Source organism: Vombatus ursinus, unplaced genomic scaffold (genome assembly GCF_900497805.2).
Source record: "Vombatus ursinus unplaced genomic scaffold, bare-nosed wombat genome assembly UNPS02014812.1, whole genome shotgun sequence".
Lineage (NCBI taxonomy): Eukaryota > Metazoa > Chordata > Mammalia > Diprotodontia > Vombatidae > Vombatus > Vombatus ursinus.
Window position 1 is genome coordinate 29,954,553 of NW_020954590.1, and position 21,628 is coordinate 29,976,180.

General features: G+C 38.3%; 1 protein-coding gene across 1 annotated transcript; it reads right to left on the reverse strand.

Annotated features, from left to right (window-relative positions):
* Positions 1 to 4,104: 4,104 nt before the first annotated feature.
* LOC114054094 (AN1-type zinc finger protein 1-like) lies at positions 4,105 to 20,444 on the reverse strand. Its single transcript, XM_027877208.1, has 8 exons — positions 20,246 to 20,444; positions 13,688 to 13,730; positions 11,772 to 11,811; positions 9,098 to 9,225; positions 8,915 to 9,006; positions 6,385 to 6,506; positions 5,164 to 5,319; positions 4,105 to 5,064 (listed from the first exon to the last, which is right to left on the reverse strand). The coding sequence occupies exons 1-8, from the start codon at positions 20,298 to 20,300 to the stop codon at positions 4,894 to 4,896; spliced, it is 807 nt and encodes a 268-aa protein (XP_027733009.1). The 5' UTR covers positions 20,301 to 20,444; the 3' UTR covers positions 4,105 to 4,893.
* Positions 20,445 to 21,628: the final 1,184 nt, after the last annotated feature.

Consider the following 21,628-nt stretch of genomic DNA (forward strand, 5'->3'; position numbering starts at 1 on the left):
TAAAGGTTGCTTCTTTCTAAAGTCTTATGCTGCATATTCTGAAACCTCCAGTGGGTCCTACACCTTCTTCCAATAGGCCCTTTCTGAGCACCTTCAGAGTAAATTTTTCTTTTAAAAATCATATGCAGCAGACCCTAATTACAAATTTCTGGAATGAGGCTCCCCCAAATTTATGCGCATTTCCTGCACAATAGCATCAGAATCATGGAATTTTTGAGCTGTAAGGTTTTAAAGGTCAGTTAACCCAACCTCATTTTCTAGATGAGAAAACAGAAACCTAAAAGAGTTAAGTGATTTGCCCCAAATCAATCTGCTAGTTTATGACAGAGAGAAGCCACAAACTACATTGTGTCCTAGAACATGTGGGAAGGAGGAATAAGCATTTATATAGTGCCTACTATGTGCCAGTCACTATGCTAAGTGCTTTACAAACATTATCTCATATGGTCCTCACAATAATCCTGGGAGGTAGGTACTATCCCATTTTACAATTTAGGAAACTGAGGCAACAGAGTTTAAATAACTTACTCAGCTAGTAAGTATCTAAGGTTGGATTTGAACTCAAGTCTCCCTGCCGCCAGCTCTCTGGATCCCTTTCTCTGGCTCATAAGGAAGCTGCCCAGTAACTCCTGCCAAAGAGACAATAGCTTAGCTCTCAGATGGGGCAAAAATATTGAAGGCTTTGAAGTTTTATACTCAATGGAGACAAAGGGAAATGGTGCTTCCTACAAATGTGCCAGACTGGAGTAAGTAGACAGAACTCAACGGAGATGAGAGGCCTCCTTTGGAGTGAGGTGCTGCACACATGAATACTGAGTTACCTCATGAATTTATCAATTCTCTATGAATTCTCCCTCATCCTCTGAGTGAAGGGATCATTTAACTTTTGAACTGTCTCTCCCTCCCCTACTTTGTCCCTCTAGTCTGATCCCCTCACTTACGCACAAATACCTTACACTCAATCCTGGCTCTATGCCTTTCTTCATATTGTTCCTCTAATCTTGACTCCTTTCAGAGACCAGCTGAAGTCCTCTATCCTACAAGAAGCCTACCCAATAACTCCAGGTTCCATTGGTTTTCCTCTCTGAATTCCTACAGCATTTATAGCCTTTAAGTCACATGATTTTATATGACAGTCTTTATAAATTTGTATGATAGTCTTTATAAGCTAGTGTCTTTTTTCCAAATAAGCTGAGTTCCTTGGAAGGAAGAGCATTCGTTTTACTGCATAATCATCGCTCTTTTGGGTGGGGTGGGGGATGTTTCTGTCCAAAATTTTGTTTACAACCTTTCATTGCTGTAATTGTTACATAGTATAATTCTGTTTGTCATGCCGTTTAAAAGGTAAACAGAGCAGCAATGTATTCACCAGTGGCATATGGATATGCATTTATTTCTCACACATTGCAAGCTGCGAACCTAGAATTCTCAGCCCACCCACAATGTCAGTATATTTCCAAAAGCCAGCTTGTGTGGTTTGTTTAGAGAGCTGTAGTACTAAGGGCATTGTCACTCAACCCAATGAAGTACAACAGGGGCAGGCAGGCAGGTGAAGCTGCCATGAGTAAGTCACATGATATAGTAAGACTTGAATCTTCCCACACTAGCTAAACTGTACAGTTCATATGACAGTGATATATTTATGGGAGAAGCATTTCTTTCTGATTATGGGTAAATATAAAAAGTATTCATGGGCTTCAAGCTAAAAGTGATTGTGTTTGTTGAACAGCATGAAAACATTTTTCAGTGAGTAAAAAGTTGGTGTAAGACTGGTGGAAACTAAAAGACAAGTAACACTAGCATTTTTTTTAAAGCTTCACATAATGGTTGTATCCTTTTTCTGCAAAAAAAAAATCTGGCACAAAATCTGGGACGATTGTACGGTGAAATACGGTACAATAGTTTGTCCACTAGTATCTGCTGATGCACCCAGTATGTACAGTAGTGTTGGACACACAGCAGATCCTCACAAATGTGGGTTAATAAGAAACTGCTTCACAGTTGTCTCCACTTTAAACACTAGTGGCCAGGACCTTTAACTGTAACCCTTTCTCTCTTGCAAAGAAATTAAGTCTACTTTTTCAAGGCATCAGGCAAAAAAAAAATCTGTCCTTAGACCAAAGTTACAATGTTTTCACAGCTCTCTTTGGAACTCTGTTTGAACATAGTCATTTGCAGACATTACAATCTACACAATTAAAAAGGGACCTAAAATTTGAGTAGGAAGAGTAAATTTAGATTTCTAACTGCAACCGGGAACAATGAGGCTTGTAGGACAGAAGCATGAACAAAGAAAGAAAAACAGGTGTAAACAGAAAGGGAATTAGCAACACAGGAGGAGGAAAAAGGTAAACAAGGCAGCTGGGGCAGACAAATGGGCACTGAGAACCTACCTGCCAGTGAGAAGGTATAGTTGATGTTATTCCATAGGAGACTGCAAGGATGTTGTAAGAATCAAGAGGTACTGTTTTAAGGTTTGCAAAGTGCAAACTTTAAAAAGCACTATATAAATTTTACCTATCATCACCATTATTGTTATTACAGTAGTCACTACCTGTTCTGTGATCTCCAGACTCAGAAACACAGACAACTGGTCCCTGGGTTCATTGGCTGAAACCTTGGAGAGAACTCCCAACGATCTGTTGGCCTCTGGACATGACTTCCACCTCCAGAACTTCATTTTCTAGGATACTTTGTTGTCTGATGTAGTCTGAGCTCTGTTACAAACCAGCTCTGTGATCTTGGGCAAAGTGGTCTGGTTCAATCACTACTGAAAGCATTAATTCCATCTGCACCACTTCTGACAAATGGTTATTCAACCTACATTTGAATACCACTAGTGACAGGGAACTCAATAATCAATAGTTAATATACATATATATATAAAGGAGCTAAAAGGAGGAGAGAGGAAGGGGACCATGAACAGGTACCTAGTGCCAGGATATGATGTTCATAGAGTTGAAACCAAGTAAAGCAGCTGACAGAAAATGATGCTAAGATGTGAGCCCTTTATAATGGGAGGTCTTGAGAGTAGTTCATTGCTCTGCCCTCCAGTCAGAGGGGAGAGGCAACTGAAGGTGCTGAGCGCGAGGCGAGCATCAAGGCTGAGTCAGTAACCACTAGAAATACCCTCAGTTGCTATATTTGATTTAAAAAAAAAAAAACCTGCCTTCCAAGATCCTTAAAAGGACTGGAATGGTTTTGTTTTTGTATTTGTTGCCCCAGCACTAAGCACTATTCTTGGCACAAAGTAACGACTTAAATATTGTTGAACTGAACTGATACTGTAGAAAGGACTTCTATTCAATTATGGATTGGATGAGATAAACTGAGGTCCCTTTGAGATTCTGTGTTTGACTGTTGTCCCTGAACATACATCTCATTAAATCCTCTAGGATGACTTGGTTGCAAACAGTTCGGGAAATACAATGATAAATCTTCCTCTTCCCCAACAAGATGACCTCATCTCCACCTGAGGCATTGTACTAAAGCTGCAATACATAGTGCTAATGTTGCCTTTAAAGTGCTAGAGCTGGACGCAGGGCTAAGGGATTACTTGGTTCAACTTCCTCATTGTAAAAATTAGTAAAGTAAGACCTAGAACAAGTAAATAATCTTCTAAGACCACATGGCTTGGTAGTGCGCATCTGAGCTTCCTGATTCACCTTCCCCTATACCATGAAGCCTCAGTTTACACAATATTCTGTGGTAAGTATAAAACAAAAAACCCTTTCCACTGTTTCACTGGATACTTAAAATGGCATGGGGCAGAGGGCAACCCCATTTTATAGATGAGAAAAATGAATGTCAGGATGATTGTGGGGGGCAGCTAGGTGGCGCAGTAGATAGAGCACCAGCTCTGAAGTCAGGAGGACCTGAGTTCAGATCTGGCCTCAGACCAAACACTTGACACTTACTAGCTGTGTGACCCTGGGCAAGTCACTTAACCCCAATTGCCTAAAAACTAAAAAAAAGAAAGAAAAAAAAAGATGATTGTGAATTAATTTGCCCAAGGCTGCAGAGAGAGCAAGTACTTGAGGGTAGAAGTGGACACATTTTATGCTAGTGTTCTTTTGACTAAATGTCTAGCTTTTGAAACAGGCATATAAAAGCAGATTTTTATTAAATCAACCTTTTTACACTGAATTTAATAAAAACTATTAAGCTCTTGCCACAAATCTTGTGAAACCCAACCTCTGTCTTAACACAGATTTATATACTGGAAGTTTCTCTTCCTCTATACCTTTCCCTTCTGCTCCTCTCTCCTCTTGGTATATTAAATTGGAATTCTCATCTCCTCTCTTCCCATCCTTTAATCTTATTCCACAATCCCCTTCCTTCCCTCAAGACTATCATCATGCACTGTTTCTGGCGCATTGAACTTTAATAGTTAGTGATGATTTTGTACAGCAACATCTTCCCCACCCCCAATATTTGGCATTCCTACCACCCCCAGCCTGAGCCAGCAGGGTTATTATAAGGCTCAAATGAGGTAATATATTATGAAGCACTTTGCAAACTTTAAAACAGTTATTACTATTATTATTATTCCTATGTTTCCTCTTTTATTACCACTTCTTCTGATGAAGTTTTAGATAAAGAACTACTATCCATCATAGGAAGTGACCTATGTGCTATCTGTGTGTACATGTATACAGTAATGCTTTACTTGAATTTATTGATATTTGGTTTTCAGCCCAAAATTACTTTTATCATAATTTTTAGCATAATTACAAAAATACTTTATATAAAAACTCATTAAATAATGTATCACTGTCATAGTTGAACTAAGCTTAAAAGTACCTTTCTTTGAAGAGTACATGGTGTTAATATTTAATAAATTAATTTTTAAATGTATTGTTTTCCTAATAATTGTGGGTTGTCCTTGAATGGCTACTTTAAGTAAGAATCAGCATTTTCCAAAAATTGTTCTTCGTTGTTAAGATATTCTAAGATAATATTTCCACCATTATATAAAGGGCAATCTTCCTTAGTAATCCATGTGTCCAAAGATTGATCTGAAGGTAAGGCTTCTCCTGTTGCAATGTTACACAATCTTAATTTCTGTAAAAGAAACAATAGGACTACAATTAGCAATTGCACTTTGAAGAAAGTAATCTACCAATTTTCACATGACAATTACTACAAATCAGTTAGCACTACCTTGGCCGTTGCTTTGTTGTTCTCATTTTTAAGGCTGGCTAATGAAGCTGCAAAATCCACCGCCTTGCCAATACTCCATTTATAACAAAAGAACATGGGCTTGCTTTTCTCCTTGCTCCCCTTAGGTAAAAATACCTGAAAGTAAATTCTTTCTGTCTGCAAAAATAAAGTAAAAAAAAAAATACACATTATGCATTTCTCTTGGCCAAGAGGATGCTACTTTTAAAATAAGGGGCAATAGTGATTTGGAGCCAAGAAGAGGGGGAAAAAAGAGACAACTTGGTAAATACCAACACCAAGATAAAGGGAAGGTGACAATGCATCAAGGGTTTTTGTTAGTGATTATCAAGCGTTCAGCAGAGAAATAATGGGAGTCAAGGTGCCCTTCCCTCTAGACTTTTATTTTTCTTCTAGACTTTTAATGACTTATTAAAGTTACTCTGAAAAAAGGTGACATCTCTCTTTTCAAAGCAAAAACGAAAAAGAAAATGTAAGCCAACAACTTTCATTTCATTCAATGAGCTCATCTTTGATTCTATAAAGCATATCAGAGATTAAGTAGGGTTCACTTCATAGAAACTCATTTTGTAACCAGCTCTGTGGGAATGTACCTGTTGTACCCTAAGGGAAAGAACAGAGAGTCATAAAATCTTAGTGCTGAACAGAACCTCAGAAGTCAAAATACAACCCCTACTTTTTTTAGTGGGGTAACTGAAGTCCAGAGAAGTTTCACTATTTGTCCAAATACAGATAGAATTAAGAGCAAAACTCAGATTCAAACTCTTGATTCCCAGGCTATACACCCCTGCTGCCTCCCTCATTTGCTGTAGGTATTACAAATAGAACCCAGATCTCAAGACTTCTAAACATACTGCTACACAATTCAACTTAGATTAAAAAAAAAACACACACCTTACATTCAAGAAATGTCTATATGTAAAGTTAATTATTGCTATAACAAAAATCCATTTAACAAAAAAGTTCAAGTCCTGGAAATAGGGCCATTTAGTTTAAAGTAGATAAAATAATAAAATAATAAAAATAGATAAAATAAAATTCAATTGGGTTAAATATGGACACCTTCTCCCTTTGCTGAACACGCAGACACGGACATGGACGGACGGACGAACACACACACACACACACACCCCTTTGAAGTTTAATAAGATTGTAAGATTTGCTATAATGGAGTAACACATTTTTAAAACACCGAAGCCCAACCTGTGGCAAAGATTTATCTCCATCAGCGTGCATTTTTAATTTCATCAGTGCAACTTTTGCTGCAGTTTCACTGTTCTTTGCACCTCTGCGACCTCTGCTTATTGCTGTTCCTTTCTTAGAATCTGAAAAATAAGAAAATTAGCACCTGATGAAATTATCATAGGCTATATTTTCTAGTTTTATTACAAGTGCCTAATGATAAATTAAAACACCAAGAATCATCCACAAATACAGTCCGTAATACCTTTTTAAAAACTAAAGATACTGCACTTACTAGGCAAGGTGGTGAGGGCATAACCTACCACTGGGGAAAATTTCTACTGAAGGCTTCTTCATCTTGCCCAGGAATACCTGGAGAGTTTGCACAAAGCAGAAACTTTGCATTTCTGCATATTCTCCTGTAGTGGAAAGTCCAGTGGATCTGAAGTCCAAGGAACTGGGTTCAAATTCTGCCTTGGCTAATTTACTGCCCATGTGCTTTTGAGAAAATCACCTAATCTCTTTGATTCTCAGTTTCCTTACCCATAAAATGAGGTGGCTGGATGAACTCTAATGTGCCTTTTTTCTTTTTTTTTTTTGCTAGGCAATGGAGTTAAGTGACTGGCTCAGGGTCACACAGCTAGTTAAGTGTCAAGTGTCTGAGGCCGGCTTTGAACTCAGGTCCTCCTGACTCCAGGGGTGGTGCTCTATCTACTGCACCGCTGAGCTTTGCCCGTAATGTGTCTTTTTTCATTTCTAAAGAATATGATCCGTATTTAGTAACATGGGAAAGATAAAGAAAATATATACTTTATTTAATAAACAAAGAAAATATATACTATGTTTTTGCAGTGTATAGAATTCTAGACCTGGAGTCAGGAAGACCCGAGTTCAAATATGGCCTCAGACACTTATTAGTTGTGTGACCCTGGGTAAGTCACTTAACCTCACTGTGTCTCAGTTTCCTCATCTGTAAAATGAATATAATAATAGCACTTACGTCCCAGGATTACTTTGAGGATAAAATGAGGTAATATTTGTAAAGTGCTTTGCAAATCTTAAAGCACAATGTAAATGTTAGCTATTACCATGATGATTATCATCATCATCATCATCATCCTCCTCCTCAAGGATAGCTTATACGGACTCATCCATACTTCTCACCTACTTCCATTTCTGAACAATGGATCCTGGAAGGCATCTGGTTAGCCAGGGTTGTATGGTCTTCAGAATGGCATCCCAAACTACGGATGACAGGATTACATATTTAGGATGGGGAAGAACCTCAGAGGTCATCTAATCCAACCCTCTCATTTTAGAGATGAAGAATGAGGCTCCCGGAGGCTAAATGACTTATCCAAGGTCACACAGGACCTAAGGGGCAGAGCTGGGATTTGAAGCCTGGTTTTCTGATTCTAATTCCAATCTCTTTCCACAGTACCATCTCTAGCCCCATGTAACACTGAGATCCCTCCAACTCTCAAATTCTGTGCCTGTGAAATTTCAACCAAACTAAGCAGCTCATGAAGGATAAAATGAAAAGGATAATTCCATGCAATTTTGAATTAATCAGAAGTCCCACTTCTAGGAAACATCTAGTGGTGATTTAATTAAGCGTCCACTAAGTGCCAGGTATTTTACTAGCTGATGGGGATACAAAGAAGAAAGCTTAACAGGAAGCTCCAATTATAGGGGGAGTCATGCACATATATTGGTATATATAAAACAGACACAAGGTAACCTCAGTGGAAAGGCATTAGCATTAGGAATGACCAGGAAAAGGGTTCAGGCAGAAGGTGGCATTTGAGTCAAATTTCTTACATATACCCCCTTCTCTCCTACGACACAGCCGCTACCCTGGTGTAAGCCCTTAACATTTCACATTTGGACTACTGCAATAGCTGGCTGGTTGGTCTCCCTGCCTCCAGTCTCTCCCAACTCTAGTCTACTCTCCATTCAGATGCCAAAGTTGTCTTCATAAAGCACAGGTTTGCATCACCTAGTCAGTAAACTCCAGTGGCTCCCTAATACTTCCAGGATCAGACATAAACTCCTCTGGCTTGTAAAGCCTTTCACATCCCTACTTTCTAGTCTTCCTATACCCTCCTTACTACTTCTCCCCTCCTCCCCTCCCCCAGCCTCCTTGCTGTTCCTCAAACAAGACATTTTATTTCCCAACTCAGTGCATTTTCACTGGCTTCCCCTATGCCCAGAATTCTCTTCCTCCTCACCTCTGCCTCCTGGCTTCCTTTGTTCAAGACTTGGCTCAAATTTCACCTTCAGTAGCAGGCCGTTCCCAGTCCTTTTCCTCCTGAAATCATCTTCCACTTACAATGTATATCCTGTTTACACCTAAGTTATTTGCATGCTGTCTTCCACACTATAATGTCAGCTCCATGACAGTATGGACTGTGTTTTTTGCTTTTCTGCCAGTGCTTAACAAAGGTTTTTTGACTGACTGTGAGAAGGTTCATGAAGCAGGCAAGAGCTTTGGAAATAGCAAGTGTGCAAGGTAAAAGAAATCAGCATAACCAAATTCTTTAGACCTTACCTATGATTTCTTTAACAAGCTGCTGTGTGGCAGCCATCCGAGCCTGAGGAACTTCCAGCTTTTCACATTCATGGTCTGACTGGTGCCGGTGTCTACACAGTACAGAAGAGTAGATACTGGTTGGTTTACAAACTTGCACAGAATTTAAAAATACCTACAATCTTTGAAGGGTCCAATCATCACCTCAGGCAAAAATTCTTCTCACAGAAGGGACATAACACTGGCACAAGCTCTCTTCCACTGCAGTCCTTGTATGAACATGGGTAAGATGAATGGTCATCAGTCTTCAATCTCTCACTTTTTATGTTCACCTAGAAATATAGAGAGGGAAAAATGTCCTTGTAATTTAACAATGACAGGCAATTAGATTTTATTCAAATCTATTTTGAAGAAATAATTTTAATATTGCATTAATTATAGCAATGACTTTATTATTTTCATAAATGTCATCTTTTTGTCAGGATCACATTTGTATGCTTATTTCATATTTTAGATTTTAGTTCTTGGAAGGGAGATGCCATATCTTTTTAGATCTAATAAGTTAAATTACTACGCACCAAGGAGATGCTTAATAAACTTCTACTGATTTCAAGCAACCAGGAGAATGTTTTTGAAGAGACACACATGTTTGTGTAATGAATGACTAACTAGCTTGGTACACTAACCTTTTTCAAGTTCTCTCAAAGACTAAAATAAGAATACAATAACCAGCTATTGTATATGTATATATACGATAACTAAGCTAAAGGAAATATTAATCAAATCTGGCCTCAGACACTTGACACTTAACTAGCTGTGTGACTCTGGGCAAGCCACTTAACCCTGACTGCCTCACCAAAAAAAAAGCAAAAAAAAAAAAAAAAAATTAAGCTCAATTTTGTATTACCTTCTTCTTTTGTTTAGCTATATTGGTTTTGTTCTCCTCCATCCAGATTAAACCCAGTGTCTAATTTTTTTAATTATGTAATTTAAAAAAAACATAATTATATGTATACATATAATATGTAATTATACGTATACCACTATAAAACTCTATTTCATTGTATAATGAACTTAATACAATATCCCATATATTAAGCTATCCCTTCATAAAAACAGAAGAGGTGATAGGACAAAGAAGCTACTCCTCACTGTGGCTCAAAAGTAAGCACTGGCCAAATCTCTAAGATGGATTTAGGAAAACACTGGCTGAAAAAAACAGGCAGCCAAAGAGCCTTTTTCCATCTCAATGCTTCCACCTTGGGCTCTGGATTTCTTAACAACCTCCTATGATGGTTCTACCAACATATGTTCTGCTTTCATTACTTAATACTTGGATTCACAGTCAGGATATAGTTATAGATATTAAATTGTATGAGAGAAAATAGATCAACACAGACTGATTTATAAGCTGCTTAGGAAAAACATATGAATTTTATTCTTCCCAAAGTGAATACTCTAAATGTAATTAATGAAAGTGATGTTTTATTTTTATTCTTTAAATGTTTTAAAATCTTAAATGAATATCATAACTATGAAAAACTTCATGACTGCAGTAAGTGAGCTAATATTTATATTCCATATAAAGAGCTACCCCATAACTTTTGAGGGTCAAATTTTGATCTATCTATCCTTCACTTGTATAAATGAAGAAAGTCTGTATGCAACACATATTGCTGCACCTTAATTGTCTACATAATGCTACACATTCAAAGAAAAGCACTTATTCATATATGCTTTTACTGACTGTACCATTCACTTAGCATTTATGAAAGTGTTTCGTTTTCTTAAGTTTTTTTATTTGCTATGTATATAGTATGTACTAACTCAGTCACCTTGTTCTGGACATCCAGAAAGAATCCTGTCTCAGGTCCTACAGTCTATAGAAGCAGCACTCATCTGCCTGCACTGTTGCTATTTCCTCTTATGAAAGAGAACTTAATTGTCTTTTTTTCTGCACTCGACCATAAATTTCTTGGGGTAAGAACTAAAACCTTAGACTTTTTGGTATTGAACATATAACATGCTGTTTTGTACATAGAAGCCTTCAATAAATATCTGTTGAGAAACAGATCATACAGTGAAAAACTTCATCAAATATCTAGGTGTTTCTAAAATCTGTACTCATGTGGCATATATACACATAGAATACCCAGATCAAAAACTTTATTTCTCATTGTTTATCTGTTTTCATACTGTGCTACATAGAGACCAAATCAGTTTCTAAAAATTTACTTCCTTGCATCTTTTCACAGTATCCTGCTATTAGGTGGAAAAAAAAAAAAAACAAATCTGAATAGATCTGGGTCAATAAAAAGCCATTTGCTTTATTGTGGATCTCATCAAAGGTAAACATAGGGTCCAAATCTTTAAGTAGACATGCAGCATGGCATAGTGTAAGAAGTCATGAAGAAAGTCTGATGACCTGGGTTCTGATTAACTCTGCCACTATGTGTCCTTGGCTAAGTCAAGTCACCTCTCTAAGCCTCAGTTTCCTCATCTGAAAATGATGGGTTTCACTAGATGATATTTAAGGTTTTTTCCAACTTTGAAATCCTATAATTTCAAGGTTGGACTCTTTAATTTGTACATGCACAAAAAGCATGATCACAAAAAGCTGTACATGCCAACGTATAAAAAATTAACTTATCGTAAAATGAACCTCAGTGAAAAAAAAAATAAAACCAGTTTTTCATATATTTCTTTATCTGGTTAAATTTTATCTGATATTACGGAAACAAAGAAATTAAAATTCTTAATTCCTATTATTCAGCCTCTTTATAAAAGAGAAAGATAGTGATAATCATACCTCAAATAGAAATACAGAAGAATGTTTTTAAGTACATTATGGGAAAATAGTTAACATGCTTATTCATACCTCAGAACAGCCATGAGACTCCCTGCTTCTGTGCTCAAGACTGAAACCAAAAACAAAACAAAATCAGAAAATAAAACAAAATTTTAACCATTTAATACAACTTTTAGATATTTCGCATTTATTTTGCTCTTTTATCATGTATAGTGGTGCCAAACTCAAAACAGAAATAGGTCCCTATAGCTGCATAATGACTTAGGAAACCATATATTAATATTATTTATGTTGCACTGTATTTTTATTTATTTTGTTAAACATTTCTCAATTATATTTTAATTTGGTTTGGGTCCCAAGTTTGATACCTCTGCATAGTATTCTCGGGGCTAAGATGATTATATAATTAATGTATAATTTATGATAAGTTTCTACATGAAATATATTCTCTATTATAAAATTAAATGTCAGTTAACTCGAGGTCCAATCCTCCTGTACTAGTTATATATTTTTTAATTAAGAACAATGCTATCTTAATAATAGGCTTAGGGACTGACTATGATTTCACTAATAAATGGAATACTCTCTGACCAATGCAGGCCTGTACTTTCTCTGCAACTCTTGTTTTTTTAGAATTGTTGACAGCACTAAGAGGTTAAGTGGCTTGCCCAGGGTCACAAAGCCAGTATGTCAGAGGCAGGATTTGAATCCAGGTACTCCTGGCTTCAAAGTCAGCATCATGCTTTTCTTCTTAATGTTAACAGCAAAAATTGAATATCACTTTTAATTTGTATGCTTTATGATATTCTACTTTGGGGGTCTGAACTTTGTAAATATCCTCCTGTATTGGTTCCACTAGCACAGGCCTGTACAACCTGTGGCCTACCAAAGGATTTTGGGTGGTCTGCAAAAAATGTAGAGGATCCTTTACCCCTGAAATCCTTTAGCAGGCCACAGATTGTGCAGGCCTGCACTAGCACATATTCTGCCTTTACATTTTAATACTTTGATCCAAAAATCTAGAATATAGTCACAGACAGAAAATTGCATGGGGGTAAATGAACATTCACACCACTCAGTTAAGAATGGTTCACAAATATTAGAAAGCTTCTAACTCCTGTCATTTCTCAAATAGCACTAATAGAAAAATATCAAACTCAGTTACTAAAGCATTCACCACAGTATGCTACTTCTACATTGATGTCAATCACAGATTAAGGAATTTCATTAGGAAACAGTCTGTCCACCAAATTGCTTTTTGTCTTCTAATAATCCTTTCTGAATTTCCTGAAAACTAAATTCTTTCAAAGTTTTACTCAATATTATTAAATACTACATAATGTGATAACTGGAAAATATTTTCCAAAATATTCAGTCAATTCTCAAGTTTTGCTTTGTACTCTATTTTTATTTTTTTATTTTATTTTTATTTTTTATTTTTACTTTTTGATGAGGCAATGGGGTTAAGTGACTTGCCCAGGGTCACACAGCTAATGAGTGTTTTATGTCTGAGGGTGGATTTGAACTCAGGTACTCCTGACTCCAAGGGCAGAGTGCTCTTCACTGCAACACCTAGCTGCCCCTTGCTTTGTACTCTAAAATATGTTCTTGATACCACTTGAGAGATTAGCCCAGGTTTCGTTCTGATCTTAATAAGCAATCATCACAAACTGCCCATCTCTGGCCATTAGTCTTGTTCAATGTAAGGACTATTAATTATCACTGACTCTGTGTGACTGCAATTCACACATTTAACTGGTGTTTAACGAACCTCACATGTGGATGGCAAAGGATTCTAATGTGTGGTACACATCCATGAGTAAGTTTTATTTCAGAGAATATTATAATAAATCTTAAATAATAGCCACAGAGTATAACTAGTACATAAAACAAGAACAGTCTCCATTTTCTCAGTAATAAATAGCCTGGTAGAGACCTTCACACTAATCCTCCATTTTATATAAGATACTGCTAATATGCCTTACCAGAATATTCCTGAACATCCATCACACACAAATGGAAGAAAATCTAAAATTAAAAGAAAAAATATTAATTCTCAGAATGTGATTTTATTTTGTTTTCTTAAGAAAACTTTTAAAAAAGTACTATTTCTTTGCAGGTACACCATGCTACATATGACACAATCATATGAAATTTGTGAGAGGAGGATAATGGAATTGGAATTATTAGGAATTATGTATCTTTTGTGCTAAGAAGGATGAATGAGAAGTCAGAAGTTCTAAGTTTTATTTCCTGATCTGCTTTTTAATTTCCTGATCTGATTTTCCTGATAATTCAACAAAATACTACAAGCCTCAGTTATAACATGGAAATAATAATTATGGGTCTCTTACCTACTTCATAGAGACATTGTTATGAAAAACCTAAGATGTACAGGGGGGAAAAAAACCTGAGAAGGTTAAAGCAAGGGCAGGTAAAAGAATGAATACAAAAGTATAGCACAGAAAGAATACTAAGACAGAAATAGAATGGCACTAGGAATGCTGAAACTCAGAGTGGAGGTTGAGAACTGCATAATGAAAAGCTTTTTTGTTTTGTTTTGAGTTACATTAGGGAAAAGAGAACTAGTGAAGGGCTAGGAGTGCTGTTTTGTAGTCTGAGATGATCAGCACACTAGAGACAAGGATGAACTACCTGACTTATTTTGTTTTTTTTTTTTTCTCTGCCAAGGGGAATGGCCTTTGGACTGAAACAAACAGTAATCTTTGCAAGACTAGAGATTAAGAGAAAAAGTGATGAAAATGGAGTCTGCCAACTATAGGTCAGGATTCTTAACTTCTATTCTTGACAAAATTACTGAAAAGTCTCATCAAACGCACTTTATTAAGTAGCACAAAACTAAGAAACAAGAGGCAAAGAGCTTGGAGCCCACCCAGAAGCCTCATGCTTGAAGTCTCTCCCTCACCTCCCTCTTCGGGCTTCCTAGAAGTCTCTGCTAAAATGCTACCTTCTGCAAGAAGCCCTTCCCAGTCTTTCATATCCTTAGGGCCTTTCCTCCGAAATGATCTCCAAATTATCCTATGTGTAGTGTTTGGACATAGTTGCTTTCATGTAGTCTCCCCCATGAGACTGTGAGCTTTTTGAGTGCAGAGACTTTTTTTCCCCCTTTCTCAGTATCCCTATCACCTAGTACAGTGCCTACAACATAGTACGTGCTTAATACATGCTTATTGACTTGTTTCATTAATACCTTTATGAACGAAATAGGCACCAAATAACATTTTGTCAGTGAAATGATTTCTAAGGTTGGTAGTAATTTCTGAATGAGCTATCAGGTAGAGAAACAGCATATATATTATATATATGTGACAAATTATAAAAATTAAAATGAAAAGCTATGGCATGCAATTTTAAAAAAGAGAAAAATTTGAAGGCCTTTAGATGACTACAGCAATGAAACTGATAGTATCAAAGAGACAGATGGAGTAAATCTCAAATGAAATGCTGCTAAGTGATAGCAGTAGGGAAAGAGTCTGGAAATGGCAATGAGGAACAGGAAGTGTACCTACTTCTGGCTCAGTGTGGGGGAAAGGAAAAAATATATGGTAAGGACAGGTCAGGAATGCAGTGTCGTCTAGAGGGAGTCAGTTTTCTTTGAGTGCATGCAGATGGAAAGAATGTGAAAGGAAGAGGTCAAGATGAAGGAAATATTGTAATTAAAAGATGTTCCAAAGGGCACAATGAAGTGAAGAACATTAAAGGTAGATCTGGAGAGGAAAGAGTGGAGAGGTAGGGAAGAGTAGGGCTTGCCTTGGCCAAAGGTAACTCTGAATCACAGGGGCTAATGCAAGAGGAAGAAGTAAAAATTTACTAGTCACAGGACAAGGGCAGTGCCAGTTGACCAGGGCTCCCATATCCATGAAATATCTATGATACTTGAAGCTGACATTCATCTGTTCTCTCCTTAAAAAGAGTGAAGAAGGAACTGCAGTGACCCTGGGACCTGGGATAAGGACAAGAGAAGCCCCTGACTTGCCTTGTGAAGGTGAGATCAGCCTGTAAACCAGGCAGTAGGTCATAGGGCAAATAAGCCTCCAAATACAGTTTATCAGGCCTACTGCACAAACCTCACCTTCTAAGCAAATACAGTGATGGAGAGTCCAGAGAAAAGCAGGTAAAGGACAAGAAACTCAGAGTCAACAAAGCCCATACCTGCCTGAGCTAGAAGTGGTGGCTGAAGTTAGTTCCTACAACTGCTGGGTGATGATGTTGATTCCAGGATAGTAGGTTCTGAGCAAGAAGGCCTTCAGATCCTGTCCCTCAGTAGGGCAGAGGCTGAGATAACTACTCCTACAAGTGAAACAATGAAAACTTTGATTCCACATCAGCTCCTAGTAAGGCGGATGGCGGCTACCAGAAGCCACCATGCTTCTCTGCCTATTGTCCGATAATGATATGGAGCTGGATGGGCAGTTAATAGAGTTGATTCTTGGACATATATCTTGGATAGATATTACACGTTTCCTTGATATTGATAACTACTTCATGAACTGAGATATGAGATGAGTTTTTGTAACTCCATACAAAGTGTCTATTCCAAGATTATGCAATAGACAATTAATGACATACTTCTCTGCCTACAACATGAAATTCCTTTAAATACCTTTCCTGTGCCTCATATTTATTTAAGAGTATGGGCAAATAACTTCAGATATATTCACAAAAGGAATGTACTGCTGAACTTCATTTGAGAGGTAGAATAAGCTAAAACTTATTTGAAAGGACCTCATCCGGGTAAGCAAGGCCAATATAATAAAAATGACAATTTTACCAAAATTAATCTATAAATTCAATGCCATCCCAATTACCAAAAAAATTATTTTAAGGAGCTAGATAAAATAACACAATTCACTTGGAAAAGCAAAAGGTCAAGAATATCAAAGGAACTAATGGAAAAAATGTAAAGGAAGGAGGTTTAGCAGTACCAGATCTTAACTATGTTATAAGGCAGTAATTATCAAAACTATTTGGTACTACTTAACAGAAAAGTTAAACTAGTGGAACACAGTAGACATATGATCTACAGCAGCAAACAGATATAGTTACCCAGTGTTTGACGAGAGTAAAGACTTATACAAAAACTTGGTATAAGAATTCATTATTTGGTAAAAATTGTTGGGAAAGCTGGAAAGTAGTATGGCAGAAATTGGGCACAGGCTAATATCTTACACTATTTACCAAGATAAGGTCAAAATGGATACGTGACCTAGATATAAAAAGAGATATTACAAGAAAATCTGAAGAACATGGAACATACAGCCTATCAGACTTGTGGATAGGTGAACAACTTATGAACAAACAAGCAATAGTGTTGTGAGGTGTAAAACGGCAATTTTCTCATAAAGAATCAAAATAATTTATAGTCACATGAAAAAATGCTCTAAATCATTATTGATTAGAGAAATGCAAATTAAAACAACCTTGAGATATCATATTATACCTATCAGATTAGCTAAGATGATAAAAGGGACAAATGTTAAAAGAGATGTGGAAAAACTGGGATCTTAATTCACTGTTGGTGGATATGTGAGCTGATCTAACCATTTCGGAGAGAAATTTGGAATTACGCCCAAAGAGTCATTAAACCACCTATACCCTCTGACCCAGTCATACCACTATCAGGTCTGTTTCCCAAGAATATTAAGGGAAATGGAAAAGAACCTACATGTTTGAAAATATTTATAGTAGCTCTCTTCATGGTGGCAGACAACTGGAAACTGTGGGGATGCCTGTCAATTGGGGAATGGCTAAACAAATTGTGATATATGTTCATGCCACAAGAAATGATGAGCTCAATGATTTTAGAAAAGCATGGAGGGACCTCTACAAAGTAACAAATAGCAAAATGGGCAGAACCAAGATTACACTATATACAGTAACAGCAGTATTGCTTTAAGAACAACTTTGAGCAACCATGTTATTATAAATACTTAAATTAAACTCAAAGATCCTATGAACAAAGATGATATTTGAATCCAGAAATGTGGCATAGGAAATGATGAACTAGTTGATTTGGAAAAACACTGAAAGACTTGAAGGAAGACTTATGAAGGAAGATGCTATCCACCTTCAGAGAAACAGATGATAGGAGGAAATAAGCATAATACAGTTTTACATATATGTGTATGAGTGTATATGTGCCTATATGTCTGTGTTTCTAGATATCTATGCATATATATTCACGTTTAATTGTAGCCTTCATTGGGGGGGGGGGAGAAGGGGAAAAAACTAAAGTAATAAGTGTACAGCAGAGAACAAAAGAAAACCAACAAGGAAGCAAAGAAAAGCTGGGCAGCTTTGAAAACAATATGTAGTATTTATTATGTAGGTCTTCTTGAAATGAAAATTTATTGTTTTATATTTAATCCTCTCTAATGGTCTGCTGCGTACATGGCAATGTTTTTTTTTCTTTTCTCATTTTGTATGTAAGTGCAAAATAAAAAAATTTACAAAAAAAACCCAAAAAACAACAAACCTCATCCTACAGTAGCTAACTGATTAGAAAGTAGAGTACTAGCTGGTTACCATACAGTCAAAAAATCAATGAACAGAAATCAATATTCACATATCCCCAGCCAAATTAGCCTATTTCAGGGAACTGCCTCATAACGAGCACAATAAAATCAAAACTCACTTAGCTGAAATAGTTCTTTTATGTAAAATGGGAATGGGAGCAGAAGTAGACTGGATTTAAATGCTACTGTTGTCTATAGTTAGTGGCTAATAGTTATTGTTATATCAAATAGGGCGAAATGGTATAAAGGTCCTATGCTACAGTGGAAAGAGCAGTAAATTCCCAAGATCTGGACTTAGGGTCCCAGCTCTCCCACTTACTAGCTGTGGTACCTTAGGTACTTAACTTCTCCAGGCTTCAGATTCCTCACCTGGCAAATGAGGGGGTTGGGCCAGATGATCTCTAAGGTCCCTTCCATTTTTAATATCCTGTGATTCTTTGAAGAATCTCCTAGGAAAGACAGGAAAATGGATACTCAAAAACAGTGATAATTTTAGATTAACCTATAGATTTGATTTTAGATTAACCTATAGAATAAGAGATATAGAAATGCCTATAAGTGGGGGAAAAAAACCTGGCTCCTAGTACTTGATAAGTGTGATTTCCTCGAAGAAGATCAAAGTAGGATTGTGGCTGGCAAAAATGTATGTTGCTCTTTGTAACTTTGATGCTTTCATCATTTGGGATCAATACAAGATCTGATTCCTGGGACAAAGATTTTCATCAAACCACTTCACTTAGACCTCTTCACGATAATGCAATGTGAAGAATTCAGCATGAGTCAGTTGTGAATCTTCCCCTAACTAGGAAATCTATCCCTCAGCAGGCAGTGTTGTGATAACAAAATTTTAATATGTAGTATATTTAGGTCATCGTCTCTTCTGGACCAAAAGCTGCTTGAGTTATGGTAATTTTAAAGGGATAAAGCTATGTAACCTTGTCTTAACCTTGTCTGCCTCAATTTTCTCATCTGTAAAATGGGGATTTAATAGCACCTACGTCCCAGGGTTGCTGTGAGGATAAACCGAAATTATATTTGTAAAGTGCTTTTTAAAACCTTAAAGTAACTACAGAAACACTAAATATCATTAAAATAGATAAATATACTATAAAAATGTGAGTATTTGTTATTCAAATTGCTCACCACATGCTATTGACCCATGGTCTCACAGGCCTAGCCCTACTACTTCCAATTACTAAAGCTCTACAAATGTTCAGCAGGTCCCATGCATAGACATAAAGAATGTGACTTAGAAGACCCTAGAGATCATCTGGCCCAGGGTTCTTTCAATATAACTGGCTTCCTTTGTAATCTTATATATTTTGTTCTATGCACTTAACTCATGATTCTGAGAAGTCCATAAGCTTTACCGGGCTGTCAAAGGGGGTCCATGACACAAAAAAGGGTTAAGGACCCTTACCAGTCCCACCTCTAACTTTACAGACGTGGAAACTGAAGCCCAGAGAGGAGGAGGAAGCGACTTATCCAACTTCAAACAGCCAATTAGTGTCACAACTGGAGCTGTAACCCAAAAACGGTGAATTGCAGGCCACTGTTCTTTTCGCTACACCACAGTGCCCTCGTCTGACTGACTGAAGGAAAGATGGGAACAACGTAATGTAACCCAGCAGTCAGCTTACACAGAGAAACGCCTACTGGGAAGGACAAGAGCAGTTCGGTCTGACCTGGCTGCAAGAAACCTGCAGGCTTCTACGAAGCACGGAACGCTATAGCATTAGCTTCGGAGCACGGGGTCCACAGACTTCTGGGAGGCTCAGGAGCCCACGCGGCGTATCCCCGCCCCTCCGGCGAGCCCCGCCCACAAGGCAGCCTAGCTCCTCCCCTCTGGCGAGCCCCGCCCCTCTGGCCAGGCCCCGCCCTCTCTATGGGCCCTCCCCCATCCACTCAGCTCGGCCTTCCGTCTCTGACCCCTTCCCTTCCCTTCCTTTCCAACTACTCTAGGTCCCCAGAAGGCGGCGTCCGCTTCCTAAAACCCTCCAGGATCACCTTTCTGCCGGCAGTGCTCCACCTGGCAGTGCTTTCCGATGTCCAACTCGGCCATCGTTACCCTCTGGGCTGCCTGCTAAGCCGAACGGACTGACAGGAACGGAAGCGAGGGGGCCGGAAGTTCTGAGGCGCGCGGTGGTTTCTGGGATTGTGGCATTTTCCGGCAGCTACAGACACAGCGGGAAGAGCTTGAGAGATTGTTGCGGGAGGCGGGGAGGGAATGGGTGAAGGAAGGGCGGGTTTCCGGGGTTGGAAGTAGAAGGAGGTGGCTAGGCGATGCGCATGTGCCTGACGTCTTGGCATGGCCGGAGGACGCCCCCTTCGGGCAGACGTTGGCGTTGTGATTGTGTGAGCCTCGCTTTGCACTGGTGTTTAATCTGACCTCATACCTTGTAGTGACGTGTCATGCATCCTTCCGGAAACCTTCGGGCCCTGCCCTCCTTTAGAGCAAACAAACGGGGTTGGGGTGAGGGGGGGGGGGGGGGACGTCACCTGCGGGACCAAGGAAGAAAGCTCTGGCTTTAGAGTCAGAGCGACCCAGGCGACCTGGGATCTAATGCCGCTTCATCCTGAAAAGGACGGAGATGGCCTAGACAGCTTTCCGAGGGCCTGTCCAGCCACAGATCTGTGATCAGCCATTTAAGCCGCTTGCCCTATTCCAGCTGTGTATACATAGACTCTGGCGACCTGAAAGTTTGGTTAAAGAGGCAACAAGCTAGGTGATAATTCAGATTTATGGTCTCCATATATGTTTAACCATAGCATGAGAAAGGAATTTTCTTAATTTAATAGGTTGTAAATGCAATAAGATAGGAGAAGTATTAAAGGGTCAATTGAAATTATAGTCCCAGGATATCTGTTTCCCCTACATGACATATGTCCATAGGATATCAAGGTAAGAAAAGCCCCATTATTCAAGGTAGTGTCTGGGTCTGAGGCCCCTAAATGGTCACAAACAGGAGAATACTGGTCAGCTTCATCTGGTCCTGCAGTTGCTGACACAGGAAGGGGCATTTTGAGTTCCCTCAGAGAACAAAGAAAAAGCCCATCTGTTATGTTGGGGTGCTTCTTCTGGTTGATTTGTTCAGGCTTTGGCCCTTATTGGGGCTCAAATGATCTTAAATAATCATCAACTCTTACCTTAAAAGGATTTCAATCCTCTCTAGGAAATAGACACAGAATTCCAGAGCTGGAAGGAATAGTGTTAGGATTGTTTTATAACCCTTGCCCTCAAGGAGTTTACAATCTAATGGGGGAAGACCACGCACAAAAAGAAGCTGAAGGGGGGAGGGAGGGGAGGAGACAGGAGGGTATTCAACCCATGGTAGAGAAGTTAGGGAAGTCCTAAAATAGTGCAGCCAGGTTCCAGCTGAGCCCCCTTCT